At 32.3% G+C, this 13,182-nt stretch overlaps 1 protein-coding gene across 2 annotated transcripts in view; it reads right to left on the bottom strand.

Moving 5' to 3' along the window:
• The window catches only part of GLRA3 (glycine receptor alpha 3), a 133,544-nt gene extending 124,852 nt beyond the window's left edge, over positions 1 to 8,692 (bottom strand). For both annotated transcript variants that reach the window (XM_011360250.1, XM_011360251.1), the window contains exon 1: positions 8,563 to 8,692. In XM_011360250.1, coding sequence (XP_011358552.1) covers positions 8,563 to 8,633 — 71 coding nt within the window. In that variant the 5' untranslated portion in view covers positions 8,634 to 8,692. The remainder of the gene's footprint in view (positions 1 to 8,562) is intronic.
• Positions 8,693 to 13,182: the final 4,490 nt, after the last annotated feature.

The raw sequence follows: 13,182 nt of genomic DNA, 5'->3' as shown, positions 1-13,182 counted from the left end.
CTTTCTTTCTTTCTCTCTCTCTCTTTTATTTTGAAAGGATAATAAATCTTTCTTAAATCAATATTATTGTGTACTTCCTGTCACTCACAAATGAACCTAACACAGGAATAAAGAGTTAGTCCATTCATCCCTTTTTTATTTTCCTGCCACCCAACACCTCTCATATCTACAACTGTAATGGATTGTAGAAAAAAAAAATACATTTTTAGAATAAAGGCTACTGATATTAAACTAAGCTAGAAATTATAGCTGTAATGTTAAGTATTTTCTGTTAGAGAGAAAGTATCACATTTCTGATTATATTAGTTTAAAAACATCATACTCTGTAGATGGATATAGCTCTACATATCACACTTATTAAGTAGCGTATTAAATACAATCACCATCTATAGCAACATAACCCGGTCCTTCAGAGGCAAAGCTGAGACCTGCCCAAGCCTTCTTTCTCCAAATTCCTTGCTTTCACATGTGCGCACAATGCATGCACAGAGAAGACAGGTACACGTTAATTTAGAAAACATCTAGCTAAAAATCTTACTACTATATTTTTGAGCTTGAATTTTTATTTGTTTTAGGAATTTGAATTCTTTTCATATCAATTAAACTTTTCCAATGTGATCTTTGCTGTAAGTTGACATATATGATAATTGTACATATACACATGGAGAATGTTATGCATTTTGGCCTTTTAAAGTAGAGCAAAACTTGAAGTTCACATGTTATTATTTAGGGGAAAATATTTAGGCTGCACATAAAATCTAATTCTCTACTATAGTCTCAGGAGGCACCAACTGAGGTCTGCAGCAGAGTCAGTGTCTGCAACAATTCTCACCCTATTTAAGATTTGCAGGAAGAAAGAGATACTCTAAATTTCAGGGATTTAAAGGATTTCAAAATACTTTAAAATGTTTTAAGTTCATTACAAAGGAACAATCTAAAGGAGAAGGGAGATTTCTAATAGTTTTATCCATGTAATCCTGTTACCTGTATTCTTTCTAATAAGCAAAACAAGAGTCAAGTTAAGGACACGGGAGATTCATTCATTCTTACTAGGCATTATATCTTACTATATACTATACTGAGTTATATCCCTTAGTATTTTAATACATTAAAGTAAGTCTCTTCTTAAAAAGAAATGATTTAAGAACTGACAGAAAATATCATTTATGCATGTTAGAGTATTTTATTATGTTTTAATAAGAAAATCATTTTTAGAGATAGATTATTTTTAAATTTTCCTTGTCAGAAATGCAATCATATGTTTATAAAACTGTGTAGTCATAAATCTTCTTTTTTTGTATTTTTGTTTTATTTAATCTACCAATAATTAAGTTTCAGCCCTCAAACTTCTGATACACAGAACAAACACATTTAAATGATAAAAATCAATATAAATATGTAGACATCAATGACCAAGTGAATGTAAAGGAGCTTATCCTAATATTTTCTTGCCTCAATATCAAGTGATGACAATGAAACATTTTCTTTAGAAATAGAGTAACCTATTATTTGAATAAACATCTGCTGAAGTTTTCTAACTCTACAACAGTCATATAAATTTTTCTAGGAAGTTAATCCTAAAACAACTTAAAACATCAATTTATCAGAAAAAAAATCTTGGGGGTCCCATGGTAGAAATGTTGCTATAAAGTTTGCTATAAAGCCTCCATTTCACTTGGAAACTGGCCTGTTACCTCTGCTAACAATGTTTTTCCTGCCTGAAATGCTCTTTTTTCTTCTCCCCACTCAAATTTTGTCAACTATTTAAGGTCCATTTAAATTACCTTCTTTATAAAGAAGATGTCTCCTTTTTCTATTCCTAAAAAGATGTCTCCTTTTTCTCAATATTTATAGTTGCTACTATTGGGGGATACTTATTCATGACTACATTTTTGAAAACTGCAAGCAAAATAGAAATCATCATTCAAACACCCTTCATAGAGTCTCTTGGGCCTAAAATATAAATGTAATTGAATAAGCAGATTAAAAGACAAAAACAAATATTCTGTGATATCAGTAGTTTTCAGTTTATGTAGAGAATTGAAAAATTGTCAGTGATTCTGATCCCAGAAATGTGATAGGTACAATAATAGAAATTCAAACATCATGCTTTGAGAATATGCACTATTTATTTATTATTTAGGATGGTCATTTAATTATGTCTTCTTTTTTTAGCACAGAGATCTTATAAAAAGTAGATAATTAAAAATTATATATCAATTTAAGTATGTAGTTTTATATATGTTTGTGTGTGTGTGTGTGTGTGTGTGTGTGTGTGTGTGTAGGATATATACATTTAATAGTTATTTTCTACAACCATTATTATATCATGAGTTATTTTCACATTTCCAATATCTATGAGAGAAGAAGCTATCACAACAGGAAAGCTCAGCACTGCCTCAGTCAGGAGAGTTGAAGATTGATCCCAAGGAGGAACAAGTGAGGCACAGGTGAGTAGGGAGGAAATGGAAAAAAGGAGATTTTTTTTTTAGAAATTTTTCTGTGAAAGCAAAGAGAAGTAGCAACTAGATAAATACATCACCACAGAAAAACTCAGAATAAGGAAAAAAAAATGAAACACGAAATTACATCTCAAATGCTGGAAGCAGAGAAAGACGACATAATATTTTTAGTTATGCCTAGAGAGAGTTATTTATTTGAAATTGTCAATCTGCTTTTGGGTACAAAACAAAACAAAACAAAACAAAACAATGCTTCATTCCAAATGAGTGAACCCTTCCACAAATTTTGAAAGAAAGTGCTGCCACCCACTCCTTTAAGCCCTAGAGAAAGAACTAGAAATAGGTTACCATTCCTGCCAGCAAGGACTTCACAATGTGAACCAGAGGCAGTATCCAGGCAGTTACCACACCCCTGGGGTGCCTGGAAATGTAGAGGCAGCATCCTCACCTGGGCTTGTCGGGAAGATCTGAGAAGGATTGTTTGAGAAAGTAGAGTTGAGTACAAATTAGCCAGACAGATGGGATTCATGTTTCCTCTCAGTCATTTGATAGAGGACATTTGCATGGTCATTTTATGAAGGTTCAAATCACTTATTTTCTCCCAGGCCCCCACCTTAAGCATTGTATGGCCAATCTGAACCAAACCAAAATAAACCAAAACAAACAAAGAAAAGGCAAACACTATAGAAAATAAAAAAGTAAACTATAATGATAATCTCTCCAAGAGTCTTTTTAAAAATAGTTTGAAAATCATCTAATAATGATGGTATTAGGGGCAGTAGCGATTTGAAATTTATTAATGGAAAGTCTGATGGCTTCTGGGAACCATACATGCTATAGAAAAAGATGTTGCCAAAGTCCTCTAATGCTTTTAGGATTAATTTATCTTAAAGGCTGTCAACAGATAAATGAAGCCAACTTTTTTTTTTTTTTAACAAAGTTACAAAGCTGTAATAAAATCCAAAACAAGTAAGTACTTTATTTTTAGGTCATAACCCCAAATGGTGAAACTATATAACTCTAGTCTAGGCAGCATCATGAAAAAGTAGTAGCCGTTATACCATGCATTCTCAACAAGGACAATATCACCCCAGGGGAAGGGGAGAAAGTTTTATCTCATCTTGAGGGTGAAAAATCAATGTCCTCTTTTCTTCCAACAATCCAAATCCTCTACCTGATTTTTTTTTCTTTAAAAAGACCATACTTTGATGAAAAACTCAGAGATGTTCTCCAAATTCTAAAACAAGCAGATTTTTCTTCTTATAGTTTTGTCATTGTTGTTCGTTTGTATAGTTCGTACTATTACTAATTATTATTAGCTATCATATTATTAATTATAATTTGTGATAAACTCTACCCTTGAAAGAGAGGAATTTACAGAAATATTTTGAGCCAAGTTACAAGACTATTCCTGTAATGATAACTATCCAGTTATAATAAAATTATCTGCTTCTAAATTTTACCCATATTCCATTGTGAAAGGAAGCTGTGACTCTTCTACATTTCTTCAGGTTTATTATTGTAGCCAGCTCAATAGTTGTTGCTAGTAGAATATGATTTTAAAATTGGAATTCCTTCAACCAAATTTGACCATCATCATTCCCTAAGCACAGTATATGCCTATATCATTCTTTTGAAGAGAACATTTTTTATATCTTATTTCCACCCATGGAACAAGCATCTAACAAGATCCAGCACAAGTACCAAGCCTTCTGGATAGCTTCTCTATCTCATATTCCCTAAAGATTGCTGTTTGTGTTTTTCTTTTGTCACTTGGCCATTGGTATTTTCTTCCCTGCTACACTCTGAGTTCCATGCCAGGAAAGGAGGTAGTTTCACAATCATTCATAGCCGAATTGTACCCAGCAGAAGTATTTGTGCACAGAATTTGATAAAGAAAGCTTGCTGAATTGCTTAACATATTGCATTACTTGTTATATATTTACATATATACATTAACATAATTGCATTACATATTAAACACATATTTGTTGATTGAGTTGCCTCAGTACATACTTGTGTGGGCAAGGGAGAGAAAAATTAGAAGAAATATTTTACAAGTTGTTTTCTGAATCTGCAGGGCAAACTGCTTAAGGCATTGACTAGAGAACTGGGCCATGACCCTTCTATACTTGGGAAAATGTATAATTAGTTAGAGACACAAAGAGAAGAAGCGTATATTATGTGTAGAATAGTTTTTTAAAACTGTATAGAATCTGCTACTGTACCTGAACATAAGAAATCATTATAATAGTAAAAGTTTATAACTTGAAGTACATTTTTCTTCAATATCTTACATAAGAAAATAGAACCAACATTAAAAGGATTTTCACTATCCTCCAAGACATACCAAAAGCAAAACGAAGAAATTCTATGCCAAAATGTTTTTCTTAGGCTCTGAAGTAAACCAAGAAAACATTTTATTTGTGATAATCATGAAGTCTGAATTCACACATTCAGTTTTTGACGATATACCATAATTTATTCACGTAGCAAGTCTGTGTTGATATCAAACTATAAAGATGAAAAACAAAATTGTATGTTACGAAAATAGTTAATTAAAACAAAAATTTTTTGGCAGTTCCTCCGCTTTTGGAATTTGTTCCAGAAGCCCTTCATAATCATCACTCATCTACGTTTCAAAGAAAGCTGAACACTGGTGTTTTGTTCTTTATTTTATAAATATGAAAACTAGAACCCAAAAGCCATAGAGGAATTGTTTCAAAAAAGAGCAATATTTGAGCAAAGCGTTAAACTTTAAAAAACTTCAAAACTAAGAAATTCGGATTTTTGATGTCTGTTATGTTAGTTTTCTCACTTGTATTTACTAAGAAAACAAAAACTATCCTCTTGTCCATGGCCATGCCACCCTGAACAAGCCGGATCCTGTCTCATCTCAGAAGCTAAGCAGAGTTAGTACTAACCAAGCTAAGCCTGGTTAGTACTTGGATGGGAGACCACATAGGAAGATCAGTTGCTATAAGCATAAAAAATTAAAAATGAGGTCAACCAAGGGCTTCCTCACCTAAAAAAAAAACTATCCTCTTTAATAATTCCTCTTTAATAATTATATTCTTATATTTGATGTATTCTGGTAATATTTCTAATTATAGTAGTAAATATTTTTGTTCTGCTGTTTTTGCCTTAATAAAATTTATTTACTAAAAAGTAAAAATTATGCCAAGATAAAAGAACTAAAATATCATCTGTGAGCTTGCAATAGTAGTCTAAGAAAGTGCTAGGAATTTTTATAATAATATTGCATTGATCAAATTTTGCACTAGTAATAGCAACCAGAACTACCAGACATTGCTGGTTGTAGTGTAAATAGGTACGACTACTTTGGAAAACATGCACTATCTACTAAAAAGCTAATCCTATGCAGTATCCACTAAACTACCATATGATCCAACAATTTCTCTCCTAGAGAAAGTGTTGGGCCTAACCCATACAGTCTCCAAAATGAGTTTATTCATATGCATTTACACGTATTCACAAAAAGATATGTTTAACGATGCTCATAGCAGCACTAGCCAAAACCTAAAAAATACCCAAATATTCCTCAATTGGATAATGTCATGACTAGATTGTCATGACTTCATATAATGGAATATCATATAGCAATGAGAATAAAAAGCTATTGCTACATGTAACAATATGTATAAATTACATAATGTTTCTAAAAATCAGACTCAAATGAATATTTATATAAGGTACAAAAGCAAGAAAAACATATTTATTGTTTCATAAATCAGGATAGTGGTTATCTTTGGGTAAAGTAGTGCCTGGGGAAGAATTTGGTGGGGGAGGGGCAGGGTGAGTGCTTCTGTGATATTGACAATGCTACTTCTTGATCTGTGGTCTTTCTACATGAGTGTGTTACCTTTGTGAACTTTATATGGAAACTAGTTATTTATGCACTATTCTGTGCACATGTTATATCTCTATCAAATCTTTAAAACCTATAAAGAAAAGCTTGTACTAGTAAATTATTTTATTACAAATATCAATGGTTTCTAGTTGTTCTTGCCTCCAAATGCTATGGAAAGAATATTTTTAAATTAAAAAGATATATTTATGAATTAATACTACTTTTTTGACTTCATATTTTTCTTTACATGTTTTCTTTTAGCTCAGTACATCACAAATAGACTTAATGAACAAGGAATCGTTTCCATAAAAACATTTATTTTATAAAATATTTCCAGTAGAGGGAGCTTCACTTTCTTTACTACAGGAAATTTTCTCTCAAGGGCCATCACTTAAAATAAAAATAATTATTTTTTTTTTACTTATGATTAAAGTTATTCATAGAGTGATAAGCTACTCTCATCTAAGACCTAAGATTGATAAAAATTTGATTTATGAAAAAAGAAAGAAAAACTTGATGAAGAACACATATTTCGTATAAACTTCTATAATGGGTATGTCTCTTTCAAGGAGATACATTTTTGGATTACTCATAAACATTTTTAACTAACATTTAATATTAATAAAGATAAATTCTTATAATATCATGAATTTGAGATATAATTTTTGTAAATTTAAATAAAACTAGACAAAAATCAGAGGCTCTAGTGATGAAGATTGTATATCTAAGAATATATTATAACAAATATCATGGTGAAATGCCATTATACAAATTTGACCGCATTGACCAAAACATTTTAATTACTGACATTAAACTTACTAAATCTAATTATCAAATAAGCTACTCTAATTTCTTGAAAAATAAATATGCATATTATCATCTAAGATACTGAAAAACAGTAAAATAGCTAATTTCTCTTATAACATGAATTTTTTTCTCCTTTCCATGAAATTTCCATAAGTGTAAAAGCTCTACACTCTTTGCTTTGATCACTACATATAAAATTTGTGACAGTTGTAAAGTTACAAAAATTTACTTAGTCATATTAAAATATTTTTACTGAAAATATTCTTGTTTACAATGGTTCAGCCCCTTAAGAAAAAGTCAGTAATTTCAGGAGTACAATAACCCTCACAACCAGTTCTTGTTACTACAGGCATATCAAAATGATATAACTTTCTGTAAGGTAGTTTTCATGAAATACACTATATTTTTCTAAGATTCCCAAAGATGAAAAATTGATTTAGCAACTCAGAAAACAACATTTACATATTTCAAATTAAAATCAGTATACACATAACTTAGTTACTCTAATTATTTGATTTCAATCCTCTTGAAAAGCTTGTGAGCCATACAGTGAAAATTATAATAATAAGGATAATTATAATAGAAAAATAAAACATATCGATGGCTCAAATATCTATATGAGTATTATCTTGCTTCTAAATTGTTTAATTAAGAACAGCGATTAAATTATGTAATCTTTTGCTCATTCTTTTTAAATTAATTAAAAAAGAAAAAACAAGGCCTACTAAATATTACCGGACATGATAAGAAAATGACATGCTACAAAACAATTTTATTGTTCAATAGGTTTCTTATAATATTACTTTCTCCAAAAAGATTATTTTTTATATAAAACATATCTAATGATTTATTTATGATTTTACCTCCATTACCTGAACTAAGAGCATTAGAAAATAGTACTTGCAAGGCCTTTATTTTTTTTATTCATGTAACTTAACCTCTAGATACATCAATAACGTTTGTAATTTCTCTGATCAGTAAAGTCTCTGTTCAAATTTTTATTTTGCCTTTTAAAAAGTTAGTAATGTTCCATTTCTAATTACTAAATGTTTTACAACTTCCAAAAAGAGAGGACATCCAGAACTTATAATTCACTTAGAAAAAGGAAGATCTAATAGCAATTTGAGAAGGGAAAACTTGACTTTTGAAATAATCGGAGGACGTGGGTTAATTTCAGCTGCAATTAATATAAGATGCCAGTTACTAAAATGCATTAAGTGAAAATAGAGCAAAGTTACATGTTTTCAGAGGTCTCAATAGATAGACTGCTGAATACTTTTAGATAGAAAACAATACGATTTAAGGGATGCTCTCAGCCAGTCAATTTCTAATTGCATTCTTGGTTTCATCAATAACAAGTGGTTGCAACCTAGTGCACAAGCTTTAATGAGTTCTCCAACTGTTAAATACAAGTAGACTCACCTGAGTAACAGTGCTGCTTCCCAAAAATAAAATCCAGAAACTAGTGTCCGAAAGTGTCTCACGTGGGCCATGATACGAAGAGATATTCACGATCCTGAAATTAGTCTTATCCAAAGCATGGGGGAATGAAAAAGCCAAGAATGAAAATGTGCGCTCTAACTCCGTGTGGTGGTAGAGACAAACGCCTGGAAAGCTTCAGCACCATAGACAGCTCCCCGCTATCCGCAGAGGCCCTCTCTTTAAAACACTTGAAATGCCTTTTCGACCCCTTCTCTGAGCTTTGAGCAGAAGGGAGATTCACAGGGTTACCAATGTGCAGGTGATTTACACAGTGAAAGCGGAATAATGGGTAAGATAAAATGTATGAAGTGCCTAGGTTCTGGGCAACAGTTCACTGGAGCTTTAGCGGCAAAGGAAGAATGCTCGTCCTTTTCAGACTCGGACCTACGCTTGCAGAAAGAACCCCAGCAACAGCGGAAAGAAACAAGGATGCTTCTTCACCTGCTGCAAGAGTCGCCGGCTGGAATCCCACTCTCCACCTTTGGCTAAAACCCGAGACGGCTAGCGCGGCAAAGAGAAGAGGGGGCGGGGCCAGACGACACTGTCTTGCCCGCAAATCAGCACCGCACAGCGGGACAGAGTGACACGCCACTCACGACGGTAGGCGGTGCTTAGCACTTTACCCTAAAAAAAAAAAAAAAAAAAGGGCAGCGAGTGTCTGATGCAGAGCCTAAACGGCGACTGAAGGGAGTTGGGGGAAGGAATCCTCAGGGCTAAGAACTGGGAGAATCAGCAGCTTTTGTGGATTAGGTAGCAGACTCGCTTTGGAGGGAACCTCCTTCTTCGCTTCCAGGAAAAGGTACAATTAAGTAACAACAAAAGGTCTTTTCGGATGTGACCCTGTCTCTTTGACCTTACACCGAAATGTAAGAGTAAACAGTAAGCCCATGGAAAGGGAAGAACAGAGAATGTGATGCATGGGCAGCAGTGGAATAGTAGAATCAGCTGCTTCTAGAATCTTCTCACAACCCTGGCCAGCTTCCGGCCTGGAAACATATTGACTAGAGTAAGCTGAGTTTCATTCAGTCATAATGAGGGTTCTAAAAAGATGAAGGTGGGAAATCTAAAAAGACAGCTATTAGAGACACAACGCTATCCACCATTTCTTCTTACACATTTTCCCTATCTTGACAGTAAGTTCAAGTGAGAAGGACAAGTAGGTGATATATTACATCTTTTCTTCTGTCATCCAACTCTAACCTCTCTCTCTCTTCACTCCCCCTACCCACCATGACCATTTACATGAGGATGTGGATTGGAAGACTAGAAAGGAAAATTGTGTGTGTGTGTGTGTGCGTGCGTGTGCGTGCGCACGCGCACGAGGTGGGGCTTATTCATGTCTCTCAATAATAGAATTTTAAACAACTAAAACCTATTTTGTTAGATTTTTATAGTGGCTTTTATCTACTATCAACAGGGATGAAAATGTTCACTCTTTGAATGTTCACTCCTTAGCTTTTTCTCAAAATTCCCTCAGAAATTTATTCCAAAAGTCTTACTTTAATCTCAGCTTTTTCAATGACTGAACTACATGCCAAGAATGTCTTCTTACTCTTTCTCACAAATATTTTCTTCTTGATTAAATTCCAACAGGAATTGACAAATCTCTATTTAACTGGAAGAGTAGGAGTCATTAACTTACAAGCCTCTTAAATGAGGACAGTAGAAAATCTCTCTTCTCTTTACTCTTTAGCAGACAAGCTTATTTACATTCAGTAAAAATAAAGACTTTTTGGATGTATTTCCATATGTTTATTACTATACCTGTCTCTTCACATCTTCGTTTTCTGATTTAAATCACAAGCTTCCAGAAGCCCGTAAGGAATATATCATTGATTCTGCCCCTGAATGTTTGCATTTTGAGAAGGTGTATGCAATTTTAATTAATTTGTTTTTTTCGATGAATCTTATGAAAGCTCACTAAGTACAAATACTTTTTAGTTGGTCATTCTTTGAATAGCATTAATTTTTTTAAAAACCACACATAATCAAAAAACAAAATTTACTTTGTTTCAAGAAGGCTTGGATTCCTTGCCTTGTTTTACCACTAATTGTGTATCTTTGGAAAAGTAATCTACTTTTTAAAATATTTTTACTTACTATATCCTTAAAGTATATATTTATTGAGGGAATTCTCTGGCCCAAGAAAGATTACTAATGCATGTTTATTTAAGTGAGCAAATTTATGGATAATATTTAAAGTTCTGTGTTTACATTAATCTGGATAATTATGTTATATGACAGTTTAAAAGGCAGAATGATTTTAACACTTTTTTCTCATCATTAACATGAAAGCATAAGAATATTATCAAATTAATATATATTCAGTCTATCAGTTTCTTGGATATGTTATATAAAAAGATGACTAGAATCTCCATATTACTCATTTTTTATAGCACCATGATTATTTTCTTCAAATTACTTATGACAAGTTCTCATCCTCATTTATTTGTTTTACTTCTCCACTAGAGTGAGGATAATAGCCATTATTTAGCATAGCATCTAGCATATAATCGATGCTTAATATTTATCGCATGCATTAATGACTATATTAGAAACACTATATATAGTTAGTTATTTAGTTAGTGAATGAATAAACTTTTTGCAGTGCATTGGGTACTAGATTAACTTCGGTTAAATAAATTAGAAATTGATCTAAGATTGGTTGGTAGTGCCTTATTTCTTTTAGTTAACATTCAATGATGAATTTTCCAGGGCCTCTTGTTTATAGATTTTTTATATTGTTTTTAATTTCTATAAGATCAAAATGAATTTCATGCAACTACATATTTGTGGTAACTATGCTTATAAATTTTACTCTTTTGAGAATAGTCCTGATCAGATGGGTAGATGAATGAATGTTTGGGGGAAAATGACCATTCTTTGGCTGGTAACTGACTAGCTCATTCATGTACAATTAAGCTGGATTCTGATATGGCCAAATCTCTGCTTTTCTTGTGGCCTTCATTATTTCTTTCTTGAACTAATGAATTGTATTTCACATTATAAAAGACATTTGCTATTTAGCAGAAGACTCATTTACTTTTTTTGAAGTGAGTGTAGTATATGAAATTAGTAATAGTTAATCAGATTCAGTAGCATTGGGTCATTCTAACCTTCTCATCAAAAGTTTATATATAAATCAAAGTGCCACTTCAAAAACTTACAAAAAGTAATGTCGCTTTTGTAATAATTAGAATATTGACATCTTTATTATTTATATTGACGTCTGAATTAACATGCTCTGGGAATGCTGAAAGAAAGTTATAATTTAAGAATCCATCAGAAAGTTACTTGTTCAGTATAAATCAGGTAGAGAAGAATTAATCCTATGACAATGAGAAATATTATCACCAAGTATGTGAACCTAGTGAATTTATCTTTTGTATAAGGATGTATCTACTGAACGGACTACAGTAATTATGAAATATTAGCTATCGGGTGACCCTCTTTTTAGAATAGTGGTAGAAATATCCAATAATTTATCTCCATTTCCTTGTTCAGACTACAGTATTTCTTACATGGATCTCAGCAACAGCCTCCTAATTGTTTTTCCTGCTTGCTATCTTATTCCTCTTGGTTAATCCTCTACTGTGAATATTAAGGGGTTTTTGTTTGTTTGTCTTAATAAATCAGATGATGCCACTTCTATTTCTAAAACCCTTCAGTGCCTTTCCATTACAACAAATTAATATCCACATTTCTCTTCACAGCTGAGAAGACTCTGAATGATTTTCTATTGACAATCTCCTGAGCCTCATTTTTTACTAGTCTCCCTTTTCCCCACTATGCACTGGTCACATGAGCTGTTTCTTATTTCATGATTTCTCTTGGGCTTCCTATGTGTAGTCTCTATCCAGCATTATGAATATCTATCTATCTATCTATCTATCTATCTATCTATCTATCTATCTACCTACCTACCTATCATCTTTCCTTCTTTTTCTTCTCTAACAAAAATTTCCCTTTTATATTTATGTCAGTATTTATTCCCTTCATAGATTAAATTATAATTTGACATTTGCCTTTGTTTGAATACTCTTGTTAAACAGGGGCAATGTGCATCTTCATGCCTAGCACAATGCTTGGCACATAATAAATAATCAGCAAATATTTATTGAATGAATGAACAAATGCATCAATATTTTCTGCTTTTTAGTTCTCTCTTTTCCAGATTCCATCCTTACTAATCTTTTTAATCCATTCTTTCTTCATAAAGTTATTTAAAATCTCCAGATTCTAGTTTTCTTTCCAGGGCAAACGTATTTTCTGGCCATCTAAAAGTAATCTTTGAGTTTATATGTGTGCCCTCAGTTCACCCTGAGAGTGACTTACTTATAAATAAGATTAATATTATCCACTATATTATGATTTTTACTATTTTAACTCTTAGACTGTCATCTTTTTCTCCAAATTGTGGTGATAATTTGCTAAAATTCTCTCAGTAGTGGGATATTTGAAGCACTTAATGGGCTGAATATTTCATTCTTTCTCTCAATGTTTTATATCAAGTTGTCACAAATTGTAAATGTACCTCCAAATTATTTCCCCAAACAATTT

The sequence above is a fragment of the Pteropus vampyrus genome, unplaced genomic scaffold (genome assembly GCF_000151845.1).
Source record: "Pteropus vampyrus isolate Shadow unplaced genomic scaffold, Pvam_2.0 Scaffold53, whole genome shotgun sequence".
Classification (NCBI taxonomy): Eukaryota; Metazoa; Chordata; class Mammalia; order Chiroptera; family Pteropodidae; genus Pteropus; species Pteropus vampyrus.
The sequence above is the reverse complement of the archived record's forward strand: the minus strand, read 5'-3'. Positions and strand labels throughout refer to the sequence as shown.